Source organism: Haemaphysalis longicornis, unplaced genomic scaffold (genome assembly GCF_048455015.1).
Source record: "Haemaphysalis longicornis isolate Haplotype H1 unplaced genomic scaffold, Haemaphysalis longicornis Haplotype H1 scaffold_1, whole genome shotgun sequence".
NCBI lineage: Eukaryota > Metazoa > Arthropoda > Arachnida > Ixodida > Ixodidae > Haemaphysalis > Haemaphysalis longicornis.
Genome location: NW_027526203.1, coordinates 341,805,180 through 341,830,540, shown reverse-complemented (window position 1 = coordinate 341,830,540; position 25,361 = coordinate 341,805,180). Strand labels below are relative to the sequence as shown.

The 25,361-nt window shown below is 43.7% G+C and overlaps 1 protein-coding gene across 2 annotated transcripts in view; it reads right to left on the bottom strand.

The window, feature by feature from the left end:
* Positions 1 to 6,312: 6,312 nt before the first annotated feature.
* Top3alpha (topoisomerase 3-alpha) overlaps positions 6,313 to 25,361 on the bottom strand; it is a 34,762-nt gene continuing 15,713 nt past the window's right edge. For both annotated transcript variants that reach the window (XM_077684745.1, XM_077684755.1), the window contains 8 exons: positions 23,315 to 23,393; positions 22,754 to 22,867; positions 21,468 to 21,537; positions 19,699 to 19,727; positions 19,186 to 19,244; positions 16,281 to 16,347; positions 14,993 to 15,124; positions 6,313 to 9,167 (listed from right to left, as the gene is read on the bottom strand). In XM_077684745.1, coding sequence (XP_077540871.1) covers positions 9,130 to 9,167; positions 14,993 to 15,124; positions 16,281 to 16,347; positions 19,186 to 19,244; positions 19,699 to 19,727; positions 21,468 to 21,537; positions 22,754 to 22,867; positions 23,315 to 23,393 — 588 coding nt within the window. In that variant the 3' untranslated portion in view covers positions 6,313 to 9,129. The remainder of the gene's footprint in view (positions 9,168 to 14,992; positions 15,125 to 16,280; positions 16,348 to 19,185; positions 19,245 to 19,698; positions 19,728 to 21,467; positions 21,538 to 22,753; positions 22,868 to 23,314; positions 23,394 to 25,361) is intronic.

Below are 25,361 nucleotides of genomic sequence, written 5' to 3'. Positions count from 1 at the left end.
TACTGCAAATAAAAAAAAAACTTATAAAATAAAATTTTGGATCACGTGTACCTACATTCGAAAAGAATTATGTAGAACTATTTAACGTAAAGGGAGGACATTTGCTGTGTGCTTAGAAGACATGCCAACTGGCCACATGATGACAAATTTGTTCTCAGCCAAATAGGTTTTCAGCTGTCTGCTAAAAGGCAAATAAAAGCTAACAAAATAAAATTGATGAACAGGTAACATTACACGGCTTAGAGCAGAAGAATAACACTTTGCACGTGTTGGCTGTATGCATATTTTCCTACCCTTAAAATTTGGGTGCATTTTGTTACCATTTTACGCACTGAGGTCTAAATGTGGAAATATATGTGCATGCATACTTATGAGTTAGCGTTGAAAATGTGGGACCGTGTAAGGATGCATAATGAGACATTTTAGCCTTGGCAATTAAAATTCCCAATAAATGCAGCCAAATTTTGACGGCAAAAAAATCAGTCTACAGCCAACATGTACAAAAACTATCACTGCTCTGCACTGAGTCATGCAAATATCAAGTAAAGAATTTCCCTTTTTAAGCTTTTTTAGCAGAAATACGAAGAAATTTTGAAACAAATTGAATTCCATCATGCAGCCACTAATTGGTATGTATTATGAATGCACAGCAATCTATCCAATTTCTGTTGAATTGTTTTCTATAACTTCGAAAATACAGAGGCAAGTGAAGCAAAATAAGATTTCTAGAGTTTTAAATTTGAATTTGTCTCTCATGCAATAAGATAAATAATATTGATATCACTCAAAACTAGACAGGCTGCACTTTGTAATAGTACATTAGCCATGTATGTGGTGTTAGTTGACGCACAGCAGAGACCATACAAACGTCCAAATGGACAACCACACCCTGAGGGAGTACTGGTGCCATGCACCTTATTCTGGCATGATGGCCTGAAATCCGTAGTTTTTTTACCACGTAGTAGCTTACCACACACAAAAAAAATCAGTTTAGATTAGTGTCAGGAAAATATACATGAGCAATCAAGAAAAAGAAAATCAGATTAAACGACTTTCACATCATTCCTTGGCAGTCACTGCATTGGAGCTCCAAGGATTTTCTAGTGTGCCGCAGCTCTTTCTGCAGCACGTCAGAACTGTGTTGCTGTCTTCTTATCCTTTGGAGTTCCTTGTGGCTGGGGAGGCTTTCCATGGCCCATGAAGCTGCCTGCACATAATTTAGAAAACAACTTGTAATGAATTCAATGAACAGTGCAGACACCGGCTAGCTTGAACACTGCCAGTAAGGAAACACAACTCGAGCATTACCGAAGTGTACAGATAAACATTTACCCATGGTGATTTCAGTAAAACGGCATGCTTACGAGTACAAGCTGAGCTTCGCTGATCTCTAACAATGCCCTTCCTGATACATGCTCTCGTGATTGCGCTACAGTCGAAATAAACCTCGCGGCCAGAACTCACAACACTAAAGCAGCCCGCTGCCACGCGAAACCTTGAGGAGCTTGCGGGTTGTTTTGCACAGAAATTTGATGTGTGATAGAAATTTCGCTATTTAGTTCTGTTTCATGGACATGACTTTTACATTCCATGATTGCCCAAACATTTCACCTGCTTCAGATGTAAATTAAGCAGTTTTTCTAAATAATTTTCAGTCAAGAGATTTTGAACTGGCTCTTACAATCATGCTTGTTGGCACAACGCATCACACAGATGCAAGCTACTGCAGCCATTTACCATTAAACGTTTGTCAAATGTGCCATTACATTAGTCTTCCCTGGGATCCAATGGTGCAAAGCCCAATGAAATATAACAGAGTAACAATAACAAGGACGACACTACACACGGGAGTCGCAGTTTTCTGGTAATGCCCACCAGGTTTAAAGCTGCCTGTAAAAACTGCTAACCGCATCTCTGAGTGTCTGCTTGCCGACAAGAGACTACAGGAAACTGGAAAAAAAAAAAAAAAGAAATATAGCTGCTTGGCAGTTCAAGACTGACTGCAATACCTATATTCAGAGCATATCGTGCAATTTGAGAAAGATTACAAACAAAATGAGTGAAAGGTTGTGTTTACTGCTCATGAAAAATTGTTATGGCTGTTTAAGAGTAACCGCACTGTGAAGTAAGTCTTCGCAGCCCTTTAAACATGATGCACAACTACCCCCACAGTGCCCTTCTTTAAAACAGTCGTCAAAGCGGCCCAGATCTGAGTATTCAAGCGGCCCAGATCACGTTGCCATTTGTTGCATAGTTTGCCAGAATTCTCTTTGCTGTGGAGGTTGTGTAGTCGCCAACATGCCCATCTACAAACGGCCGCAAAGTTACAGCAGCAAGCCACATTTAGATTGCAGCACAGTCATTAGCACATACAAGGGCAGGCGATCACGCGAGCTGAGTAAATTGAGCACATCATACACTGACATGCTACTCAGTGAAAAATGTTAAACGCGTAAATTACAACGCATAACGCCTGCGCTATGCCGCTCTATCATTTCTGGAGAAAAAAAAGAAAAAGAAAAAAAAACGCAGTCAGTACCGCGGGCTGTCACTGGACTGTCTCACGCGTTGACAAAACCCGAGACGTGGTTTTATCTAAATACATGCGAGAAATGAGTGATTTCGTTCCGGGTAGCGCGGGACTATAGTGTACTAGAATTGATTCTAGTACACGATAGCGGGACTGATGATTGAGGCCTAGAACCAGGAACTAAGCCACGCGAAAAGTTTTAGTTAGTCAAACTATTGAGGCCCAATACTGTCTCTTTGTCTAGAGTTGTTCTTGCTCGGCTTTCCGGCATCTGCGGCGTTTTTTTTTTTATCTGTTGCAGTGATGCTCTTCTACACTAGTTGTATAATAAATTCATGTAAAATAATTAATAGCTAGAGGTACAAAACAAGTTGAGCGACGCGAAACAGTGCAGCAAGCGTTGCAACTTCTCCCGCCACCCCGGGAGAAGCCTTTCGACCGTTTCCGCACTGAGCACCCACCTTTGACCACAGAGCAAGAAATCATGCATAAAACACAAGAGGGGCATTGGAAGGGTTTAAACACTGAGTGGTACATATAAACGACTTGCAATAGTTACCTTGTGAAATGACGTTCCAGCAGCACGGGAGCACGGCGCACATTTCCATCCGCGGGCGGCCATGTTTATAAAACTGAGATGGCTGAATCGGCTGAATCAGTTTCGTAAAAAGCTCACAGACGTCTCTAATGGTGTAGAATAACAACGAAGCTTTAAAAATGTATTGAGATATAGTTAAAATAAAATATAAATTTTAGTTTTTAACTTATAGTTTGAAATATTGTACATAAATATGAAATAAAATGGCAACAAGATAGACCCAGAACCAAGCAGCAGGCCATCTGAGCGGGACGGTTCTTTCCTCCCTAAAAAAGTTCCGTGCTCAAAAGCAGCGTTTTCATTTGGTTTAATCAGTGTACTAGCCTTTCTCTGAAGCACTTCCTGTAACAATTACGGGCTACCTGCGGGTACGCGAGGCATTTGCTCATGGAGGAAAGAAAAGTTTTTCTTCCTCCATGCATTTGCTTTACGGCTGTACCTCCTTCACGCGCATTGCACGCGCCTATGCGTTTTATTCATCTATGCACAAAAACAAAACATTGGGCTGACTGAATCAACAAAAAGCACGCATGCGCTTCCGCATACATCCCAATCACAGCCATTCGTGGACATTTTTAGGACACTCCCAGTGCGGAAGTCCCAGGGATGCCCATAGGCTGTGCTGTTTGGGACATGGGATTTCGGGCCTTTTCTGGGATGTCCTTAGGATGTTTGGTGTTGTCTGGGGTATGTGCTTCACTGAAAAGTAACCGCAATTGCTGACCGCGGCTGCAGCATTTCGTTGTTTCGTTCCTTCCTTAGGTCTCCCTCCATATCAGGCAGCGCGCTCGCCCGCGTATTTTCTCTGCTCGCGTGTCTTTGCGCAGCTTGTCGACACATATTTATCGTCTTAGTTGTTGAATTGATGCTTATAAAACGCCAAAACAGACATAATCCCGGCACGAGGGCCAAAAAACCGGCCAACGACGGCCGGAGCAACCGGCCCGTTGTTTAAAAAACCGGTCGGGCCGGTACAAAACCGGGCAGGTGGCAACGCTACTTCGAAACGTTTTCAATAATCTGGAATGCAAATCAAGGGGACCCGTGCATCCCCACACCATGTTTTAAAGCGCCGTTAGGTCTATAGCTTGCATTTGACGTTACCACAACCCTTTCTGGAGTACTGCTCAGCTACAGTGGCTCAGCTTTCTCAGTGCTGCTCGAGATAAGAGCGGCAGATAAGCTCGCAGCCTTCCACTGTGAAACCAGACAGTACTCCAACATGATAGCGACAGTGACGTTACTGCAAACGCCGGGCCGGGGCCCGCCCAAGGAGGTTAAAAAAAATTGGGCCCGCCGAACCCGCGTGCGTCGTGCTCTCCCGTCGGCGGACATGATGATATATGTTGATAACTAAAGGCTTCCCCTCTGAATCGGGGTGATGGAAAGTGCAGCTTCAACTGCGCGAGAATTTCAGCAATTGCTCTTTACCATTTTCAAACTATTCTCTATTGGCTTATAAAATCAAACAACGATTGTGTCGACCTTACTCTAAGCGCCTCTTTACTGCTTTTTTCCCCATCAAGACTTCCATCACTTTTTGCTAACCTACGCTTCCATCAAATGCAACACCCAGTGCTTCAGGAAGGTGGATGTTCCCCCCATGTTCCGATGGATACTGTGGTATTTCGTTGCGATGTGCTCCATTGTTTCGGCGTCTTTGACAAATCTTTTTGAAGTGACTTCATGGCCGTTGAGCAGAAAGCAAGGGTGGGTGTAGCAAATTCGACTCAGGAAACCGTTCCAATTGTCGCCATCAAAAAGATGTCTACGATTGCCTCTGCTGTTTGACACCAGCCAATACAATTTAAAGGCATCAAATTTCAAAATTCTGCATGGAGGCAATCATAAAGCTTTCCCTTAACTCCCATTAACACTAATTTTGGTGGCATCGAAAACAGGCTTTTCTATGTTGCCCTGCTACTCTGCTTGCACCAAAAATATTATGAACGCCAAATTGTTCCATGATAACGCCACTGTATCCTAAAACTTGCTTTGTCAGTCATCAAACAAACGAGCACTGTAGAAGTTTAGTAGATATATAGACAAGTGTTGATATTTGATGTCACACAGGCGTGGCACAAGCATAAGCACTGAATGATACGGCACAGCCTCAAGAGAGGGGCAATTTCACTGTGAGGGGTATTGTGGATTTTTTTGTAGCTGGTAAGGCTCCGACTTATTAGGTGACGACATTGCAACGTGGTGGAAGGACAACCGAGTTGAGTTACGGTACTGACGTGATGCGAAGGATGCTTATCTGCCACGACAGCCTGAACTAAGCGATGCAGCATACTCTGCTTTTTCTTTGGAAGTGAGTGAGCATGTTCCTGTGAATCACTTTCTACTTCTTGTGACTTCATGTCAAAAGGTCTCGAGACAGTTCACCCGTTTTTCACTTATAGTGCACACAAAAGGCAAAAATAGTAATAAAGAAACAATCACTACATTTTTTTTATTTGCCTGTCAGAGGTATGCCTGGAGGGTAAAAAGTTCTGCCCGGTTTTGGACCCGCCCGACCGGTTTTTTAATCAGCGGGCCGGTTGCCCGTCCATACTTGAAACCGACCGTCATTGGCCAGTTTTTTGGCCCTCGTGCCGTGATTACGCGTTTTGGCGTTTTATAAGCGTCAGTTCAACAACTAAGATGACAAACGTGTCGACAAGCTGCGCAAAGACACGCGAGCAGAGAAAATACGCGGGCGCACGTGCTGCCTGAGATGGAGGGGGACCTAAGGGAGGAACAAAACAACGAAATGCTGCCGCCGCGGTCAGCAATTGTGATTACTTTGCAGTGAAGCACATACAGAGCAATAACCAAGCTCTCAATCATTTTCAGTACAAATGATTTGTTGATTTCTCTCTAAGAAAACGCTAAAATATGTCAAAAACATGGCGTCTTTTTTTCAACACAAATTTTTTTCAAGACGCCCCTTCCCCGCGAAGGGCCGGTTTTTTTTTTTCTGGGAAAGGTGGCAACCCTACCTCCGCTCCTCCGCTGGGCTTCAAAAGGGTGCATTAACCTAGTGAGGTCCAAGCTCTGTAAGTTCTCACCCGTGTGCATCAGCTTCAGAGCACCGATGTTATAGTAAGGCCTCTTTTTAGAATACAAAGGCACCACCTGACATTCATACTTCCAGTTTCAGAACTCAATGATTCATGCTTGCCGAGTAACTGCCCACGCATTTCGCACTTTATTTATTTATTTATTTATTTTACCCTTAAGGCCAAGGGCATTACAGAGGGGAGTGGGGACTGATGTAGGAGGAGCAATATAACAAAAAAAAAATGAAACAAGTGCAGCAACAACAACAACAGTACAGGTTGACTGACACCTTGACACCTTGCATCATATTGTTGATAATACAGTGCAGAAGCGTTAGCTATCCTGGATGCCATAACTTGGTCCGGGAAGGTGGTTCCATTCGTTCACTGCGCAAGGAATGAATGACTGAAAGCACGCTAGTTAGGCAAGTCATAATGCCTACTTTGTGAGTGTGATCGGTGCGGAACGAAACATATGAAAATGGCAGAATGAGGGCTGTGTGCAAAAAGGCATTGTGGTTAAAACGTTTATGAAACAAGCAGAGCCGATTGTATTTAGGATGAGTTGCCAGACGAGGTAACTGCAAGAAATTTTTCATTGATGCAACACTCTGCTGTAGTTCTGAAGGATGAAGCAAGCAGCAATGTTTTGGACTAGTGCAAATGATTTAATCAGAATTACAGAGCTTGGATCCTCCCCAAATAGATGTGGTGTATTCAAGTTTAGACCGTACTAAAGTTTTGTACAGCAGTGTTATCAGTAAGACCGGCGCAGAACAGAAATTGCGACAAAAGTATCTTAGCATGTGATTAGCGCTGTTAATTAATGTTTCAACATGAAATGACCAGGTTAGATTATCAGAGATATGAACACCTAAGTACCGATATGATGTAACGGTTTCGGGCGGGGTGTTATTGAGATAAGCAGGGGAGGAATACGCCGACCGAGAAGCATGCAAAGCTTCGCATACAGTAGAGTTAAGTTTCATTTGTCCCTTCTGATATGACATCGATATCATGATGCAATATGTTAGTATCGTTAGTGCCTTTCATCTCGCGAAATAACACAATCATCAGCAAATAAATGGATGTTAGATGAAACACGGTCTGGCAAATCATTTATATGAGAAAAAGAAGAGGACTGAGAACAAAACCTTGAGGTACACCATATAAAAGTGGACTAAGTGAAGATTCGCGGTTATTGCACATTACAAACTGTGAATGGTTAAGAAGAAACTGCTCCAACCATGCGAAAAGATTTTGATCAAGGTTTAATTTGCTAAGCTTGAAAAGCAGTTTATGGCACACCTTACCGAAAGCTTTTGCAAAGTCAAGGAAAATACAACCGGCTCGTGAGCGATGGTCCAAAATGACGTGAAGTTGATGGGTGAAAGAGAACTATGTCTCACATGAAAATGTTTTGCGAAAACTGCGTTGTGCACATGAAAAAGAAAGTTAGACTCAAGACACCTTACGAAATGTGAAAACAAAACATGCTCTAGCATTTAACACGGAATGCTAGTCAATGAAATGGCGCGATAATTGCAAGGGAACTGTTTACTTCCAGATTTATAAAGAGCAACCACCTTCCCGACCTTCCAGTCAGCCAGAACGTTGCGACTGTCCAGCGATTGCTCATAAAGTTTTGACAATATAATTGACGAGTACAAAACAGTGCTTCACAAAAACTTCATGGTAATTAGATCACTTCTGGGGCTACATGATGATTTTAAAGATTCAATTATTTTAGCACTGCCGCCTGAATCAATCATAATAGGATCCATTGGTAAATAGCTACTGGATGGGTCACTTGGCAAAGGCAAATTAGAGGGTGCAACAAAGTTCTGGTTGGAAACAGCATTTAACACAAGAGAACACTTCGCATCAGGTACAGCACAACCATTGCAATCATCTAAGCAAATAGAAGCATCTTTGTTTGGCCAAACGACACACAAAAATTTTTTAGGACAGTTGTAAGCGTGGAAGGTAAGGTGTGTTGAAGGAAGTTAAATTTAGCGCTTTTTAGTGCACTTACATAGTCAGAGTTAGCAAGTTTACATAAAATTTATAGGCTTCCGGACGGAAAAAGCTTAATGGCCCTGTAGAGTCATGTTGTATATAGTGTTGTTAAAGAAAATCCAGTTTTTTTATTTTTAGACTTTGGAACGAAAAAAGCTGGTCAATAAAAATGCGAGTAGATGTAGGTGCACGTGTGCATTTTTGAAGGAAAGCAAGGTGCTGAAAATTGGTAACAAGAAAGGGAGGACAAAAACAGCACTGCATTCACAACTAAAGGCTTTATTAATAAATACACCAAAGCCCACACGTCAAGTAAAGTCAATGCCAGGGCCCATAGCTACAAGGCTAAGCACAGAAAACATTTTTCGCGTTTGTCTTTCTCTTTTCTTGTGTCCGGTTTTTGGGCCCTGGTTTCCTTAAAGAAACTCTCGCCACCTTGTTGCATGTGCAGGCATTCTTGCAGCAGTTGGAACTTGCCCTGCTCCCCAAAGGCCACTAAGCCCCCTGTCCATACCTGTCATACCCTCCAAAATTTTCTAACAAAAGAGGCATCGCACTACCTTGTTAGGTTCGGGCAACACTGAATTGAATCCCACTTACCCAGTGCTTTTATAGAAACCGGAAAACCTGCCAACAACCCCCTTTCCACCTTCTTACAACTGGCCTTCCCTTGCAAAAAATGAACAATAAGTGGACATTCAATTGGCCAATAATTTTCGCTAAAAGTAGTCAAATAGGCTCAAAGATAAAATAGGCAGGCGCAAAAAACATTCAAATATTGACGACGCGGTAAAACAACTACACAGACGCCAAAAAGCAGCACCCGTAGAATGCTGCAGTTGTTTTGAATGCATTACATACAAATATGAAACACGAGATGCGTTGGTCAATGTGCTCGCAATGGTTCATGCTCACAAGCTTCAAGCTTGCCTTGCATGCTACGGGGGCCTTTGTGGGCAGCGCCGTCTGTCGTGTCCTGGAAGAAAATAAAGCAGAAACTATCAGAAACTATCAGAACAGTACTTGCTGCTGCTTCGGGACTGTAATAATCAAGGCATGCATAAGCCTGTTATGAATTGTAAAAGGCAGTGCTTCCATTAAAAAAAAAAAAAAAATGCTAGTGCTGAACAAACGATACGCAGCAGAAACGGATGGGACTAGCACTCAGTGCTTCCAATTTAATGCGTCTTCAGGCTACTGAGTCAAATCGCAAAACACTAAAAAGACACAATGCAAAAGACATTCCATGCCAGTAATTGCATTTACAGAAAAAGCCTCAGTGTATGCTGCAATGGCAGTTAGATCGCTACTACTCCAATGATTTCGCTGACAAGGGCAAACCATGCACTTAGTAACGATAAGAGGTAAAAAAATTGAGACTCCGGTCATGAATGTAGGACCTTAAAGGGACACTGAAGTGATTTGTAAACATTGTGACATTACTTGTGCAAACTGTAGTCTGGAGTCCCTAGGTCATGTTTCGACCACTCTTGGTGCGTTATTTAGAGAAAACTTTATGTAGTAGAAAAATCAATTTGAAGGTGCCGCCCTCCCCTATGCATCCTCCTTGTTGATTTCTATGACGTGTTTCGCATGACACTTGCTCAAGGCCAGCTTCGCTTGACTGCACTACGACGCTACTGCGCGGCTCGCCAACCCTCCGACAGAGCCAGTTGGTCGGCCGGCAGCGGGTCGTCGCAATTCGTTCACTCAGTTAAAACTAAGCCACAACACGATTTGCGCCTGGAAGAATGTGCCTTTAGTTTCTTAGTTTCTAGACTGTATCAAACTTAGTGAAGTCTATGAAGTCAAAGTATCTCCACACAAGTGCACATGTGATGCTTCCCTGGCTCTAGGGCCAATTAAAGGCGGGAGAACAGTCAGTGAAGTGAACATAGGTACTAAGGAATTAAAATCAAGCGATACTTTTGCTGTAAAGCACGAAACCAAAGTACGGGAAGCACTTTTCGCGCTGGGTGAGCTAGCACAGTGGTTAGCAGCACGACCACACATTTGCAATTGCTATTTCTGATTAAGGAATGCAGTTGCTAGAGGTAATATATTCGTGGGCATTCGGTTGATGCTTACTGGACAAGCGTTATTGAAGGAATAGTCATCAAAATCAAGAAATCAAAAAAGAAAAAGAAAGAGAGAAAAAAAAAAACACAACAACAACAAAAAAAAAGACAGGTATAGATGGCATTCACTGAAAAGTTTAGCGGGCAATTTCTTCGTTTGGAAACACTGAAAACCACCATGACCATGCCCGCTGTGCCTGCACAAGCGCTGTGCACCAGCATCTCAAGGCAAGAAAGAGAGAAAGAAAGAAAGAAAAAAAAAAAAAAAAAGGCGCCCTACCATCAGCGTGGATTGTCCGCAGTGTTCCAACCCGATTCTCAGCTGTGGCGTCAACAGATATATTATTATGCACTCGCATTATGTGGTTGCACTCCCCTTGCTATCGGGCACTTTGCATTCCCAGAGAATGAAACTGCAGCTGCGAACAAACGTGACACGGCGCGCAAGAGGCTGATGCTGCAGATGCCTGCGACCCCAAATGTCCCCACAAGTGCCGTCTAATGCAAGGTTGAGTACAAAAACGAAAGAATGGTTTTGAAGAAAAGTTTCATGCATACACTGATTCAGATACAATGGAAGTGTAGCAGCTAGTGCATGCGAGGCTGTCTCCTGAGCCGTGCCATGCTTGCACTGCCCAGCCGGAACAAGCGCGGTGCTGCATACACACGCGACTCGGTCCGTCACGACGCTGCCATGCACATACGTAGGCTCAGAAGTTTTTACTGTTCTCCCTAGTCGTGCGGCGATTTAAACCGTGTCTGGTGATAAGTAGATTGTATGGTGCTACATGTAACAGTATTTGGCGTCGAGGTATTCGCGTTCGGAACATCAAACAGCTTGCTGTAGTCATGTGCTGTGCTTTTTCGGGTGCCAGTGCAGACAATACTGCCATATCGTGGAGCCCGACATAACCAGTGCGGCGTCACCTTACCAATACACACGCTTGGGCAAACGCATGGCGGTGCACGCGCATGGTTGCCCGCATGGGTGCCACGCCAGTGAATAAAACCTATAGAATATATATTTTACATTTCCATCAGACACAGCGCTGGAGCTATGGCCTAGTGGTCTAAAGCACGGGGTGCAGTGTGTTGCAAGTAGCAAGTTGGAATCCCCGATAGTACTTCTTCTTATTTTCTGAGTTGATTTTTTTGTATTTAGGTAATGTTTTCTATACTGAATTCACCATTTCGCGCAGCTATCTTCATTGCTCCACAAGCGAGTTAGCAGATCGCGTGCAGACTGACACTGACGTGCAGGCAACTTCATGTTAGCGTGGTGTTGACATAGGTACTGACTGCTTGCGGGCACAGTGCTGAATCAGTTGACACATGGCCTGGTGCGAATGCACCTTTTACGACAGAGGGACGATCTAGGCAGGCTCCAAAGGTGGGGGCGAAGCACCATGCTTTTGAGCGTCTCGATGACGTAGGGACCGTTCAGCCTAGGGCACAGTGTTTGCCTCAGCTAGTGAACGCTACGATTCCAAGTGGTGCTGGCAGGCTTATCAGACCCATTCTACAGCCGACAACATGGCAGAAGCGTGGTATGACGATTCCTATGATACCGATAATGCCCAATCAATGACAATGTCGGATGCCAAGCATGTTGTTGCACAGAATTGAAACCGAAACTGGTTTGAATTCCATTCTTGGACATTGTCCAATTACATCGCATCTCAAATGTGTCACTGCTGCTAGTTGTTGCGGCTGCCGCAAATTTCGCATAGTATTTTTTATTCTTTCAGGCTTTATAAATCAAATACTGCTTTATCAACTGGATAAACAATAAAAAGTGTGTTTATTTGAGCCATGCAATGCAAACAAAAACAGAAGTTTGACAAATTCACTTCAGTGTCCCTTTAAAGGTAAAATGTAAGTTTAGTATGTCACCTAACTCCTATTCACATGAGTTTACAGAATGTTTCATGTAACTTGGACAAAAAATATAATTAGAGACTAATTTCCAGCAGAGATTAATTAGCAATCATTTAGAGTGATTTGGACTACCACACACTCTTTTAACATGTTGATTAATTCATGAATTTTCAATTACACCAAGTGCAGTAGTCTCAGTAAGAGGATTCCCTTATTTAAAAATGAATTATTTTATTTTAACTTCACAGTTAATTATTCAGATGTAAAAAATAGTCTCAATAGTCAACACTAGGGTTGCCACCTGCCCGGTTTTGGACCGGCCCGACCGTTTTTTTAAATAGCGGACCGGTTGCCGGTCCATACTTAAAACCGGCCGTCATTGGCCAGTTTTTTGGCCTTTGCACCGTGATTATGTCCGTTTTGGCGTTTTATAAGCGTCAATTCAACAACTAAGACGATAAATATGTGTCGACAAGCTGCGCAGACACGCGAGCAGAAAAAATACGCGGGCGAGCACGCTGCCTGAGATGGAGGGGGACCTAAGGGAGGAAGAAAACAACGAAATGCTGCAGCCGCGGTCAGCAACTGCGGTTACATTTCAGTGAAGCACATACAGAGCAATTACCTAGCTCTGAATCACTTTCAGTACAAAGGTTATGTTGATTCCTCTCAAAGAAAACGCTACAATAAATGGCACTACATGTCAAAAACATGGCGTCTTTTTTTTCAACACAAAGTAAACATTCTATATATACCCCACCCCCCCCCCCCCCTTTGAAGGACCTTTTTTTTTTTTTTTTCGGGAAAAGGTGGCAACCCTAGTCAACACTACCCCAAATTATTGCTAATAGCTTTCGTGCTGGAAGAATCAATGTTTCTATTTATAAGTTTTGGGCCAAGTTACATGAAACATTTTTATGCAGGGTGTTTTTACTTGACTTCACCAATTAAGCAATAAAATGCAAACACAACTGGGAGTTCTGCAATTGGCTTCCAGGTTGAGAGTGTGCCAAAGAAATGGTGGATGAGGGTACAGCATAGGTCCAAGCATTTTTATTAAAATATGGGTGCAGTATGGTGGTCACTTTCGTCCTCAGGGTAGGACATACCGGATGCTGTGCTAACGGCCACTTGTCAGAGCTTCGGAATTGAAAGAGTAATAACTAGAAGCCCATTTTTCAGGCCAAAACAGTATGTGTGACTCGTAGCTAGTAGCAGATCCATGAATATGACTGCCTATTGTTACTATCCCACTCCAGCCTGTTTGCTTTATTTGGCACAGTTAGGCTGCTGTATACTTCCTGCATGCGCTCAACTCAGCTGACTTCCAACGATGTCCTGGCAAACTGTTTACTTCTCCATGCAATGGTAGCAATGCAGGATGGGTGCATTTAAGGCGAACCACATAAGGAGGCCCAAAAGTTACATTTCCAGTGCATGCGCATGTGTATGCACATGTACACATAGGGTCTTTGATTTATGGATATTCCTGGCTTTTAAAAGACCCCACATCGCCAAATATTTCCCTTTGAATGGCACTTAGTTTCGTTCTCCGGGCGCTTCCCGCTTTTTGCGCCGGCAAAACTGATGGCTATATGGTTCCGTATAAGGTTTTTTCTTACAATTTTTCTTGTGTTACTCATGAATAAACTAAATGTATGTAACAACGCAAATGATTTTTTTGTCACTTTATAGTCACCGTAAAAAAATTACATTTTTTTTTCTCGAAATAGATTCTTCCGAACAATTTAAATCAGCAATAAAAAAATCGACCCGGGGGAGGTGGGGGGGTCGCATTTGGCAAAAAAATTTGAACCTCAAAGCGTTAAAAATTAAAGCGTTGAAGTCATTCCTAATAAACAGCAAACATGAACCTTTAGTGAGTCCTTTTATCACTGCAAACTTTTGTTTGCCCTGGTGGCCAAATGCAAAAAATCGCTAGTGGGTTTTGCCAGCATGTGCTTGGAGATAATTGCCAAAACACAACTACAGACACCGCGGAAAGATTACGGACACCCTCGCAAATAGCAGCAATTAGCTCACTGAAGCTGTCCACAATTACAAACTGATGCATCTCTCAGCCAGGGCATGCCAAAAAAAAAAATTGTTTTTTCCCTGTTATTACGAGCTTTACTTTTCTGGCATACATTACGTGCATCAAAATATTTGCGTTTAAAAAGACAGAATTGCTGCAATGCTTTTTTGTGCAGGTGTGAATAAAAATAACACCCGAATTTCTGAGAAATGATTAAAACTGAGTTTTTGCCCAGTTTTCCAATAAATTATACTCTGAAAAATACCACCCAATTTCCCAAACTTACAAACTTATAAAACTCAAAAAATGAAGGACTCTATATATTTAGATATAGTTTGGTCCACTTCACCCTCATTATAACTGAAGGTGGCCTGATAAGCATTAGGGCAAAGTATAGATTTATGAACTCCAGTTACAACCATTACGCTTCACCTGCTGCGCTGCTGCGGTGGCTCACTGTCTAAAGGCTTTGTGCTGCCGAGCCCAAGGACATGAGATAGATCTCAGCCACGATGGCACTTTTCTGGTGAAGGCGAAAAATGAAGCGCCTGTGTGACACGATTTAGGTCATGTTAGAGATCCTCACGAGGTCTAAATCAATTTGTAGCCCTTCACTACAGTGTGCCTTATAGTCTAGGTGCAGCTTTGGTGTGTTAAACCCCAAAATTAAACATTTTTTTTAACAATTATGACATGAAAGTTTCATACTTCGTTGTAAATGGCTTGATCACCCATGAATCTACGAAATCCCGTCTATGGCATGTATAGTAAGGGCAATAATTGCATGCTTGCTTGTTTCCTGTCACAAACCTTCTTCATTGCAAATGCCACATCTTCGAGCACTGCTGCCTGTGGCAGCTCCTCTCCGATGTGGCTGCTGTTGGCCGCCGGTGTTGCTGCCATGCCTGCCAGGGGGTGGCCGTGTACTGTCTTGCCGGGGCCCTGCACAGCAAGTTGCAAATTACGTATAACACACACGTTGGCACCATCAGCTTGCTTTACAGAAGAGCACATCAGAACCTTGCAGACATATTTTCCACAAAAGCGAAACAGATAGAAGAAAAACAGACATAATATCTTGAAGCAAGCTATACATAGCAGCAAGTTTTTTTCCCCTTGAACATTGCAGGTGCCACCTTCCACCCCTGCACCCGGAATGGCAACCACATGAGAAATAGGAAAAGTCATCTGACACCAAATTTCCTCCATGCTATGACAAACCGGTAGTGCTAACAGTGTCTTACCAAGCTAATCCAGCCATAGCTTTACAGCTATGTCATAAGCTGAAGGAAAATGCAAAGACGGTGTCCATTTGAATGGTCGTTGATTCCTTCAAGGACTTCTAACATTAGTGAGGAGTAGCTGCACGTGAGCACACAATTGAATGAAGAGGAGATGCTTGAAAATGTAAGCTTTCTAGACGTGGTGCAGCCCCTCCTTGCGATTCTCCGCTAAGTTCCCATGACACTGTTGACAGGAGGATGGTCACCAAAAGAGCACGCAGGTCAACCGCAGCAAAGCAAAGAGATGTTACAAGTTGATGATTGTCTATCAGCGTCCAGTAGCACATCAGTTTAGGCTTCTGGCTGGCCCTCAGACATTCTTATAGAGAAGTGGACTGGAGTTGATTCTGCATACATGCATGTCCTTCACCATGCCCTATTTCTCTTTGTGTTCTTCCATCTTCCCCATGCAGAGTATCTGGCTAGAGGTTTTCCCCAAACTGAGTTTCTAGGTGTTTGCTTCCCACTAATTTGACCTTTTACCTCTCTTTCATAAAAGTTGAGTCATTATATGGTGCTTCTGCTCGCACCCCCAAATTCACCCTTTAGCTTTGTGTCAAGCTGTGTGCCCAGCCTGGGTGCTGGTGCACTGATGTACTGTAGCAAGCACAAACACGGTCATGATGACATACGTGCATGACATACGATTAGCGATAAAGGTTGCACAAAAGTATCAACAACGAAGTGGCTTTGTGAAAAAACTGTTGCAGGATGTTTCCATGAAAACACCCCTGCAAGCAAGCACAATAAAAATTAGTGCCCCTCCCCGCAATGCTTGTCAGGCACACAGTACCGATTACAGACTGACTACCAACCTGTAGGAGATGGAGCCCGTTGACCAGTACCAAGGTACCTCTTGAGAGCTTCACCCAACTTCTTGATCTGCAGGTGAACATGCATTAAGGTAGTTTCAGCCACTGAGAAGCTCTTAACACAGTTACCTATCTGAATGGACCGAAAGCTACCATTATGGTCACAACTGTCAGACCAGGGAGGAGGGCCGCGAGGCATCTCGCCATGCTTTGCACAAAGCATGCGCTGCTAGCCACAGGGAAGAGTATGCTGAACAATGTTAGCTTAAGTTTACATTTTCTGCAGACATTTCAATTACTGCCATTTGCCACTTGCTGTATGCTTTCCGTGGCCCACAAGAAATTTTGAAGGCATGCATATTCCTAACTGCATTTTTGTTTCCAACCACATTATTTGTTCATCACATGAAATGGTCTGCCCAACTCCACTTTGTTTTTTAATTTGAGCTGGAATGTCCTCCCCTTTAGTTTGTTCTGTAATCCCGGAGAACTTGAACTTCTCTGCAGAACTGCTAAAGAAAACCGAACTTTCTGCAGAACCGGTTAGAGGCTACGCTGACAGTGCAAATGAGCTTGACCTGTGGTGCCACCCAGAAAAAAGCATTGAAGTGCAATTTGCTTATACCGTGATGGCCGAGAGCAGTACAGCATGCTTCACTGACAACGGAAGCACAAACATCAATTCAAGTCCATACCTTTTGGCTACTGCTTATGGAGCATGGTATGTGTGCAAGGGGGTGTATGTGCTTCACTTAGTTAGGCACCAGGTTGTTGCTTGCAGCTTGGTGCTTTAGCTCGGTGCGACTTGGTGCACTGGCCTCCAATGGTTTCAGTACCATGGATGTGGGAGTACTGCACTTTATGTGCTTGTATTATATATGTGGTGTGCCCCATTCCAGCACCATGAATATTGCTACACGCAAGTTTTACATTGTTATTTATGCCCGTCCATATGAACCCAGTGAGGAAACAATATTTACGCTGTTTGCTGTCAGTGGTGCTCACACAGCTGCGCAACCATTATAATTTTGCATATCTGTGTACGCAATTAACAGAGCTACCGTATATGATGCTCTCAGGGTGTTTCCAGTACAGTGTCTCTGGCTGCCTTTGATGCATGGCTTTTCTGCTCCGAGCCATTGCTTTGTAAGGCTGTTTCACTCAAGCGAAGCAAATTGTCCCCCGTTTACGTTCACTGCATGCACTTTACATATGAACTGAAGCTGCTTGGTGGCCTAAGTTGCACGGAAAAAGAAAGTGACTTCTTGGGGATCCCACGTGTGCTCATGTCTTGCCTTGCATGTGACAGTCGGGTCAAAACTTTGCTAGGGCTAATGGCTCTTGGTGGGACGGGTGCTCTACACTGGCATTGCTGCCCCTCATTATACGGGGGTGCTGGAGGTGGCCCTCCCCCTTGGTCTCTCAACGGTACCTTTCTCCCAACAGGAAACCTTTTTCTCCCATCTCACTTTGTGAGTGTAAGACACGGTGAGCTTCCCATTACAGGACAACCCGGGTCGCTGGCTGTGGACGGCTTGGAAAGGTTGTGAAGATGTTGCCTCCCACCGATAAAGTTGGAGTTGGCTGCTCCCTTCTATACAGTGTGCAGAGAAGCCTCTTCACTGGCTGCACCTTGACTTCCCAGTGTGTCGACTGCGGTGTCTCCACAATGCACGAAGTGGGATTGCAGTCTTAGTCCTTACACTCTTCCTAGCTATCAGGGTAGAGCGCTTTATTTATAGCCCCATAATTCACCGCTTTTAAGTTATAAATATTGGTGCCCCTATCGGGCTAAATTTACAGCGTGTAATGTAAAAACATTATACGATGTTTAAGATGAGATAGCGGCACACCCATGAGCATTTTAGGGGGACCATCCCACCGCAATGCAATAGCCTGGGAGATGTAACAGTGAGGAGCATACTGGTAAGGTGTTGCTGTACTACTATATTAGTATTACAGTTGAACTCCTTTATAAGAGACACGTACCGGGGAGCAATTTCTGTCTCTTATATGAGATGTCTCTTATAAGAAGGGAACCATGTTTTCACTTACTAATCAGATCCTAGTTCAATGTTGGCATCGTATGACTAAAATAAGCTCAAAAGAACGCTACAGCATGTTTCAAAAGATTCATTCTAATTTATGTTTGGCCCCGAAAATTTATGAAACAGTTCTGAATCTTTGTTTGCTTCATGACTGTATTTACACTGTTTTTTACAACCGATTCTACAAGCTGTTTTCCCTTTCCTTGTTTGTGGAAGATGAATCGTAGATGTTGAGTTCACAAGCCTGATGAATAGTCAGAGCACAGCTTCTTCCGCTGTGTGCTCAGGCTATTCATTACGCTTGCAGGACCCAACATCTGTGATGCTTCTTGATTGGGAGCTACACGAGTGGGAGAGCCTGCATGTGCGATCGCGCTCCATCCAATGGATGGCAGTGGGCTTCAATCACTTCTGTAAGTTGCATTTCCATTGGCAGGGCTTCTCATCATCATTTCATAGTTGACTGAACCACTGTGTGTTTGCTGAAGTTATAATAAATAGCGACTGCAGGCGTCTGTCGTCCACCTGTGTTTCCAGAATGGAAGCGACTGTAATTAGTGACTGGTGGCACAGCATCTGAAGTTAAAATGTCTGTTACAAGCGAGATTATCGATTGAAGTTGAAGAATGACTTGTCCCTTATAACCAATCTTCTACATCCGATGACTGTTATAAAAGAGGTCAATTTAATGGGAAAGATAGGGCAGCCAACCATGTGGGTGAATAGTGTCTCTTATACCCATTTGTCTCTTACATCCATGTCTCTTATAACGAGGTTCAACTGTATTCAAAAAATGGAAAGAAACAGGAGCCACCAGCATTATCCTGGCAATAATAATAAAAAAAAAAGAGACCAATTACCTGCCGTTCCGAATCGTAGAAGACGTCACGGTACAGGTTCACCTGGTGCCTTAGAACCTCTGGGAAAGAAACAGCAATAGCTTAAAAGTTGGGTTTCATGCACTGGAACTCCACCTGGGCTAGGAGGCAAGCCGCAGTGGAGGGCCACAAACGCCGAATGTGCGCCGAAATATACACCCGTGGGCATATTTGTTTTTTGCCTCATCAAGAGAGAGAGAGAGAGAGAGAGAGAGAGAGAGAGAAACAGTTGCTACAGCTGAGAATCGAGCTCGCAACCTTGTGCTAGTAGTGCAGTGCCTAGACAATGAAAGAGAGCAAAACTAAACTTCTGGAAATGGTTGCCTCAGCCTTTCAGCCCGACATTTAGCTTAGCGACACAGCAAAAAAATATATCCTTGCACATAATGTGTGGGCACACATAGACTCCATGGTACAGACGATTCATCTGAAAAGTTATTTTTCTAAAAAAGAAAGGCAAGAAAAAGTAACACAGGTGGGAAGAAAATTTCTCACCTCGAGCATTTTTTCTGCCTTCACATATCCTGCGTAAATAAAAAAAAAAGGAAAAAAGAAAATAAAAAAAGAATAAGGGTAGGAACATTGATTTTCTGAAGCATCAACTCATATATAAAAAATAAATTTGCTTCTAGCATTTCATGCCCAAATGGTGCAATTATTTTCAGTTTTAAAGAGAGCACAAAGACAAAACACAAGTTTGGTTCATTCAAAAATTTGTACCGTCAAAATTAGTCATGCCAATTTCAAGGAAAACTTCTAACAATTAAGCTACATAATAATAATAATAATAATAATAATAATAATAATAATAATAATAATAATAATAATAATAATAATAATAATAAAAAGAGAACAGATGGAAGGCAGGCAACCCGCCAGCCATTTGCTCGCACTAAGCTCCATACGGCGCATACACCTTCAACATTTCCTGATTTCGCACATCATTTCGCTGATCCCCCTTCTCACGAGATTTGCTGCCACTCGGTATTTTACAGTAGCTATTTTAAACTCTTGCGCTGCACTGACATTTCTGTTCAGTTCACAGACAAAAATCATTACCTTCGACGCCCTGGCTCTTGGCCAAAGGAAATAGATGGGACAAGACCTTCTAGCTACTTTTTTCAAGCGCTTCCATAAGGCCATCCTCAGTGCATTAAAAATTTTCCCTTATGATAAGCCTATGTCACAGGTGAACTACTATAACTACTGCAGCATTTGCACTTGTTTACCTGCGGCACAACACTGTTCTAACCTAAGTAAACAAACAAATGGACACAGCAACCTGGTAACACAATAGAAAAAAAGATTATTTGTTGCTGTCCCTTCTTTTGTGAATATTGCAACAACCCTCATATCCATGTTTAAACTTGCACCTTGGCTTGACACCGACGTCAGGCATCAGCAATCAACTGGTAGGCAAGGAAAAAGAAGGGCAGACGTGCTACGGGCGGAAAAGGAAGACGACGACGGCCCAGCTTTGAGACTACGAGTAGCGCATCCTCTGGCACAAGTTCGCCTTGTAAATAAACTTTATTCAGTCCTCATTTGTAACCATCGTTACAATATTCTTTAGCTGGTTTGATACTGCTCCTTATTTTTTATTATGCCTTGATTTGCAACAAAACACTGCCTGCATTCCTCCCAGTTTTGTTTCTTTTTTTAAATACCAAAGCCAAATCAAAAGGTAGGAAAGCTGCTGCAATGTCTGTGCTTGCCTGCTTCTATCTGAAGTAAAGGCTCCCATTCTTCCCTGTTTCAATAAAAAGAAAAAGCCATTTTAACTGTGTGTACAAAAAACTTTTATTCTGCCTACATGGTGAACATCATCATCATCATTGTGAACAAGGTTTTATTAAATCTCTCGAGTGATTATTGTAGTGCTGATATGTTTTTTCTTCTGAACCGGCCCGCACACCCCACCTCTCTACAGGCCATACCCGCAGCTTGTGGGATGCATATTGTGCATTGCTGATGTAGCATCTAGCAGTAGGAGTTGAGACTTGTAACGAGTGCGGATATTCCAAGTTTCAAATTATTCATTCATAAATCAGAATATTAGGGCTCCAAAATTTAAATCATTTAAGTTTCTAGACCCGCCATTACTCGACTCCAATTTAAAACTCTAATATTTGCACACCTGTAGTTCTAAGTTGCATTTCGTTGCAACCGCAGCCACGCTTCTTGAAACTATTGTTTAAAATTTTGCAAACAAAAAAAGAAGAAGAAAAAGAAAACCTTCCTGCTATATTAACAGTGTAACTCACCTTTTCAGATCAGCCTCCAACTCTGCTCTTAGGTGAGGTTTGGACATCTCAAGGCCCATGGAATCATAGCCTGGAGAAAAAAAAGCACATGATAAGTATGTTTTGGTGCAGAAATAGACCTTTCAGGCACACTTCTGGTACTTGTGCATGCAACTTTTTGTCTGATTTCAGCCATGAGACAATGACAACTGCACTTTACATTTTGGAACCTAATGCAACGGCAATATTGGAAAACCTTATGCCACTAGTTGTTGAAGCTTAAAATGTTCAAACAGGGCTCCCTCATGTTTGAGCGCCCTGACATCGCGGCCATAACAAGGAGTGAACAGTTAGAAATTCAGTTTGCTCCCAAACGATGCACATTCTTTGCCACAACCATGTCTGGAATGGATTTACATGCTCTGCATGTCAATAGATGAGAGGAGAAAAAAGAAATCATGCACCCCTCCATCTAATGACGATGATGGTTGAACGCGAAGCTTTCTCGTGATGGATTCTTCGGTTGGACAATCCCACACTGCGAGTGTGTGCAACTTTAGAGGTACACACCACTTTCCTAGAATACCCACAGTCACTCTCGGATGTGTACTTCAGGAAGAGTACATGAACACAAATTTTCTGATTCCGAAGACTAAAAATTCGAATTTGAGATTTTACTCATCGAAGCTACATCAGGGCTTTGAAATGGTGGGCTATAGATTAATTTAGAGCACCTAGGAACCTTTAAGGTGCGCCCAAATGCTGTCCAGCAGTGCGTTTTCTTACTCGCGCGGCGCTCTTTCCCGCTATGAACTTGACAGGGGTTCCACACTCCAATAGAATGATGGCACCTAGCAGTGTTACTTCTTGGCTTGCGCTGACCCATACTGGTGGCATGAAGCACTGGCATACTGATTTCCTGGTGGCACATGCCCTCATACTTGAAATAAACTTGTTAACCAATTAAAATAAACTAAAGCTGATCATCCATTTCATAGAGCCCTGTCCAATACACCTCTGGAAATATGGGTGTGTGTGTGTGTGTGTGCGTGAGAGAGAGAGAGAGAGAGAGAGAGAGAGAGAGAGAGAGAGAGAGAGAGAGAGAGAGAGAGAGAGAGAGAGAGAGAGAGAGAGAGAGAGAGAGAGAGAGAGAGAGAGAGAGAGAGATGTTCACTACACAGGTAAACATACAAAAAAAAGAGAAGGTCCCTTTAGAGTACCGCTCCGACCGCGACACGAGTTGGAAAAAGTGAGGCATCCGCCTTTCTACCCCCCGACCCCGGACAGCAGAGGAAAAAGGCAGCCACCTTCGACCAGCCCCATTCCAAGCTCCCCAGGCACAAGGTAGCCATCCGGCGTGAGGGCCACGTACAGCCGGTTCTTCACCGTTTCAATGTGTTCCGCATGGGTGGCATCGGTGCCTGTGGCCCGCGAGGGAAAAAGAACAGGGCAGAAATGTGACCACTGTAGAGCAAGCACTTCGCCAAATTACTGCAAGCCAGCTAGCATGCAGTGCAGAAAGACTCTCGGTAGCTTTCACTAATATCTCACGCTGCAGCGTGGCTATGTTTCATGAAGTTTATGGTAACAAGCCCAATACCTGAGTACTTGCTTTTGAGTTGCGATAGTATGTGTGCAATTCAACATCTTTCAATGCATTATAAAACGCTGCAGTATATTGCTGCATGCTATGTGCACAGACAGAGAACTTTAGTGCTGAAGCGGGCACCACAGGGTGTGGCTTGTTACACACAGCTACAGCTAAGTGGTTATGCAAGACAACAGCAGAACACACGCTGCCTTTGTTTTATTTTCAGTCATTCTCGTGAAGTCTTGCCCTATCAGAAATGAACTGACCGATTCATTACCTATGCCATGCTTCTCCATGAGAGCGATCAGGTCAGCTTCCCGCAACAGGGGAGGAGGTGACGTCTCCCCTTCAGAGAGCTGGAAATGTTCAAATACTAAGGATCATGAAGGCAGCACAGCACAACAATGGCAGAGTACTATAGCAGTGCTGCAGCTCTGTGGCCAAACTGGCAGGGATTCAACTCCATTTTTGCACTCATCAGGAAGTATTGAGAGCAGGTGAATATTTATCAGAAAGTCATTCTTCAAACTGTGCAGAAATCAATAGCCGTTTGTGCAAGTTGCTAAAAAAAAAGTGTACATTTATTCCAGATTGTGGGGACCCTTGTTTCCCTAAACCTCGTCTGCACATGTTTTCGTGAGCTGGGAGCCGCCATTTTGGGTAGCCGGCGCGTAACGTGAGTTGTGACCTTTTTGTGACCCCATGCGGCACGCTGAACCGGCTCATCGCAAACTTGTGCACAAGGGCACGGGGAAGGAGGACAAGCTCCTCCCTTCACACCACCCTCTCCCCGACCTGGGGAAGACCTCCTCTCCCCTCCGAGCTGACCTGCGGGACGAACGAGCGCTCCGCCGGGAGTCGACTGGGCGATTTGGTCGGAATCGGTTGGCTCGGCAGTGCCTACTCAGAATGCCCCGATGACGGTGAACCCAGTTGACTACAGGGCACTCTGCTGAGAGATTCTGCCCTGATCGGTCGCAAGGGATGCCTCCCCTGCTCCTGCGGCCGTGATGACGGATATCGAGGTTGCGTCAGGCTCGAGCGAGCAAACGGTGCCACTGTCTCCCCGCAAGCGATAGTCGTGTTGTCTGGTATATGCCCTGTATCTGCCAGGCAATAAAGCCTCACTTTGGATTCCCGGAGTCCGTCTACCGCATGTGAGTACCTGAACCCACGCGTGAGTTTTTGGATTCCGCAGGGGCTAGTGTACGGCACATAGCACTTTCTCTCACAAAGCTAGCCCAGGTCCTCTGCTATCCCGTACGCTGGTCCACAAAATATAAGCAAAATGCTGGTTGCACTAATTTTATAAAGTGCCAATATCAGATTACTTTAAACCAGGCACCAGAATTTTGCAACCACACAGCATTCGGTTGCTTCATCAATATAAGCATAAAAAGCCTGTCTACGAGAGACCTCGCTGTTTCAGCTATTTTCGTTACTCTTTAGTCTATACATTTGAAATTTACACACGGTGTGCCTTTCGGCATGGTCAAAATAAACATACAATTGATTTTTGCTTATGCAGCATAAGATAAAACTTATGCAATATTTTACACACCAACCAGCTCCAAATTTTTTATTGACCCGCCGCGGTGGCTCAGTGGCTAAGGCGCTGTGCTGCTGAGCACGAGGATGCGGGTTCGATTCCCGGCCGCGGCGGCCGCTTTTCTGATGGAGGCGAAAAGCAAAAACGACCGTGTGCACGAGATTTCGGCGCAAGTTAAAAATCCCCAGGTGGTCCAAATTAATCCGGAGCCCTCCACTAAGGCACGCCTCATCGTCTGCGTTGCGTCGGCGCGCTAAACCCTACAATCAATCCATCAAATTTTTGATTGACAAGCAAAATATACCCTTTGCAGTAAGTCAGAAATTTTTGGGCTGTATCAAACTACTAGATTTACTTAGGCTGTATACCATATCCTGAGCGCCTGCGATCGACCGCCGCAAACATGCACTGGATTCCTCTGCTAGCGGCGACAAGCTTACCCGCAATGCACCAGTGTGATAAATGCACCAGTGATGTGTGGTAAAGGACAGGAGGAAGGTGCTTAAGGAGCTCCTCCCACCTCCTTGGCATTGGGCCAACACCAGCCTCGTACTTGTCTTTCGCATCCTGATAACGTGGCCACTCTCAAGCTACCCCTGTTAACATTCTAGATGCGTACTGACATAGTCGCCAGTTTTCTTATCAAATTATGTGCAAAACCCATTTTTTTCCCCTTCAGTGTTCTTCTTTTTTCTAATATAGGAGAGAAGAAAAATGATAAAAAACTGTGTAGACACACAACGCATGAGGATATGACTTGGCATTATCAGCACCA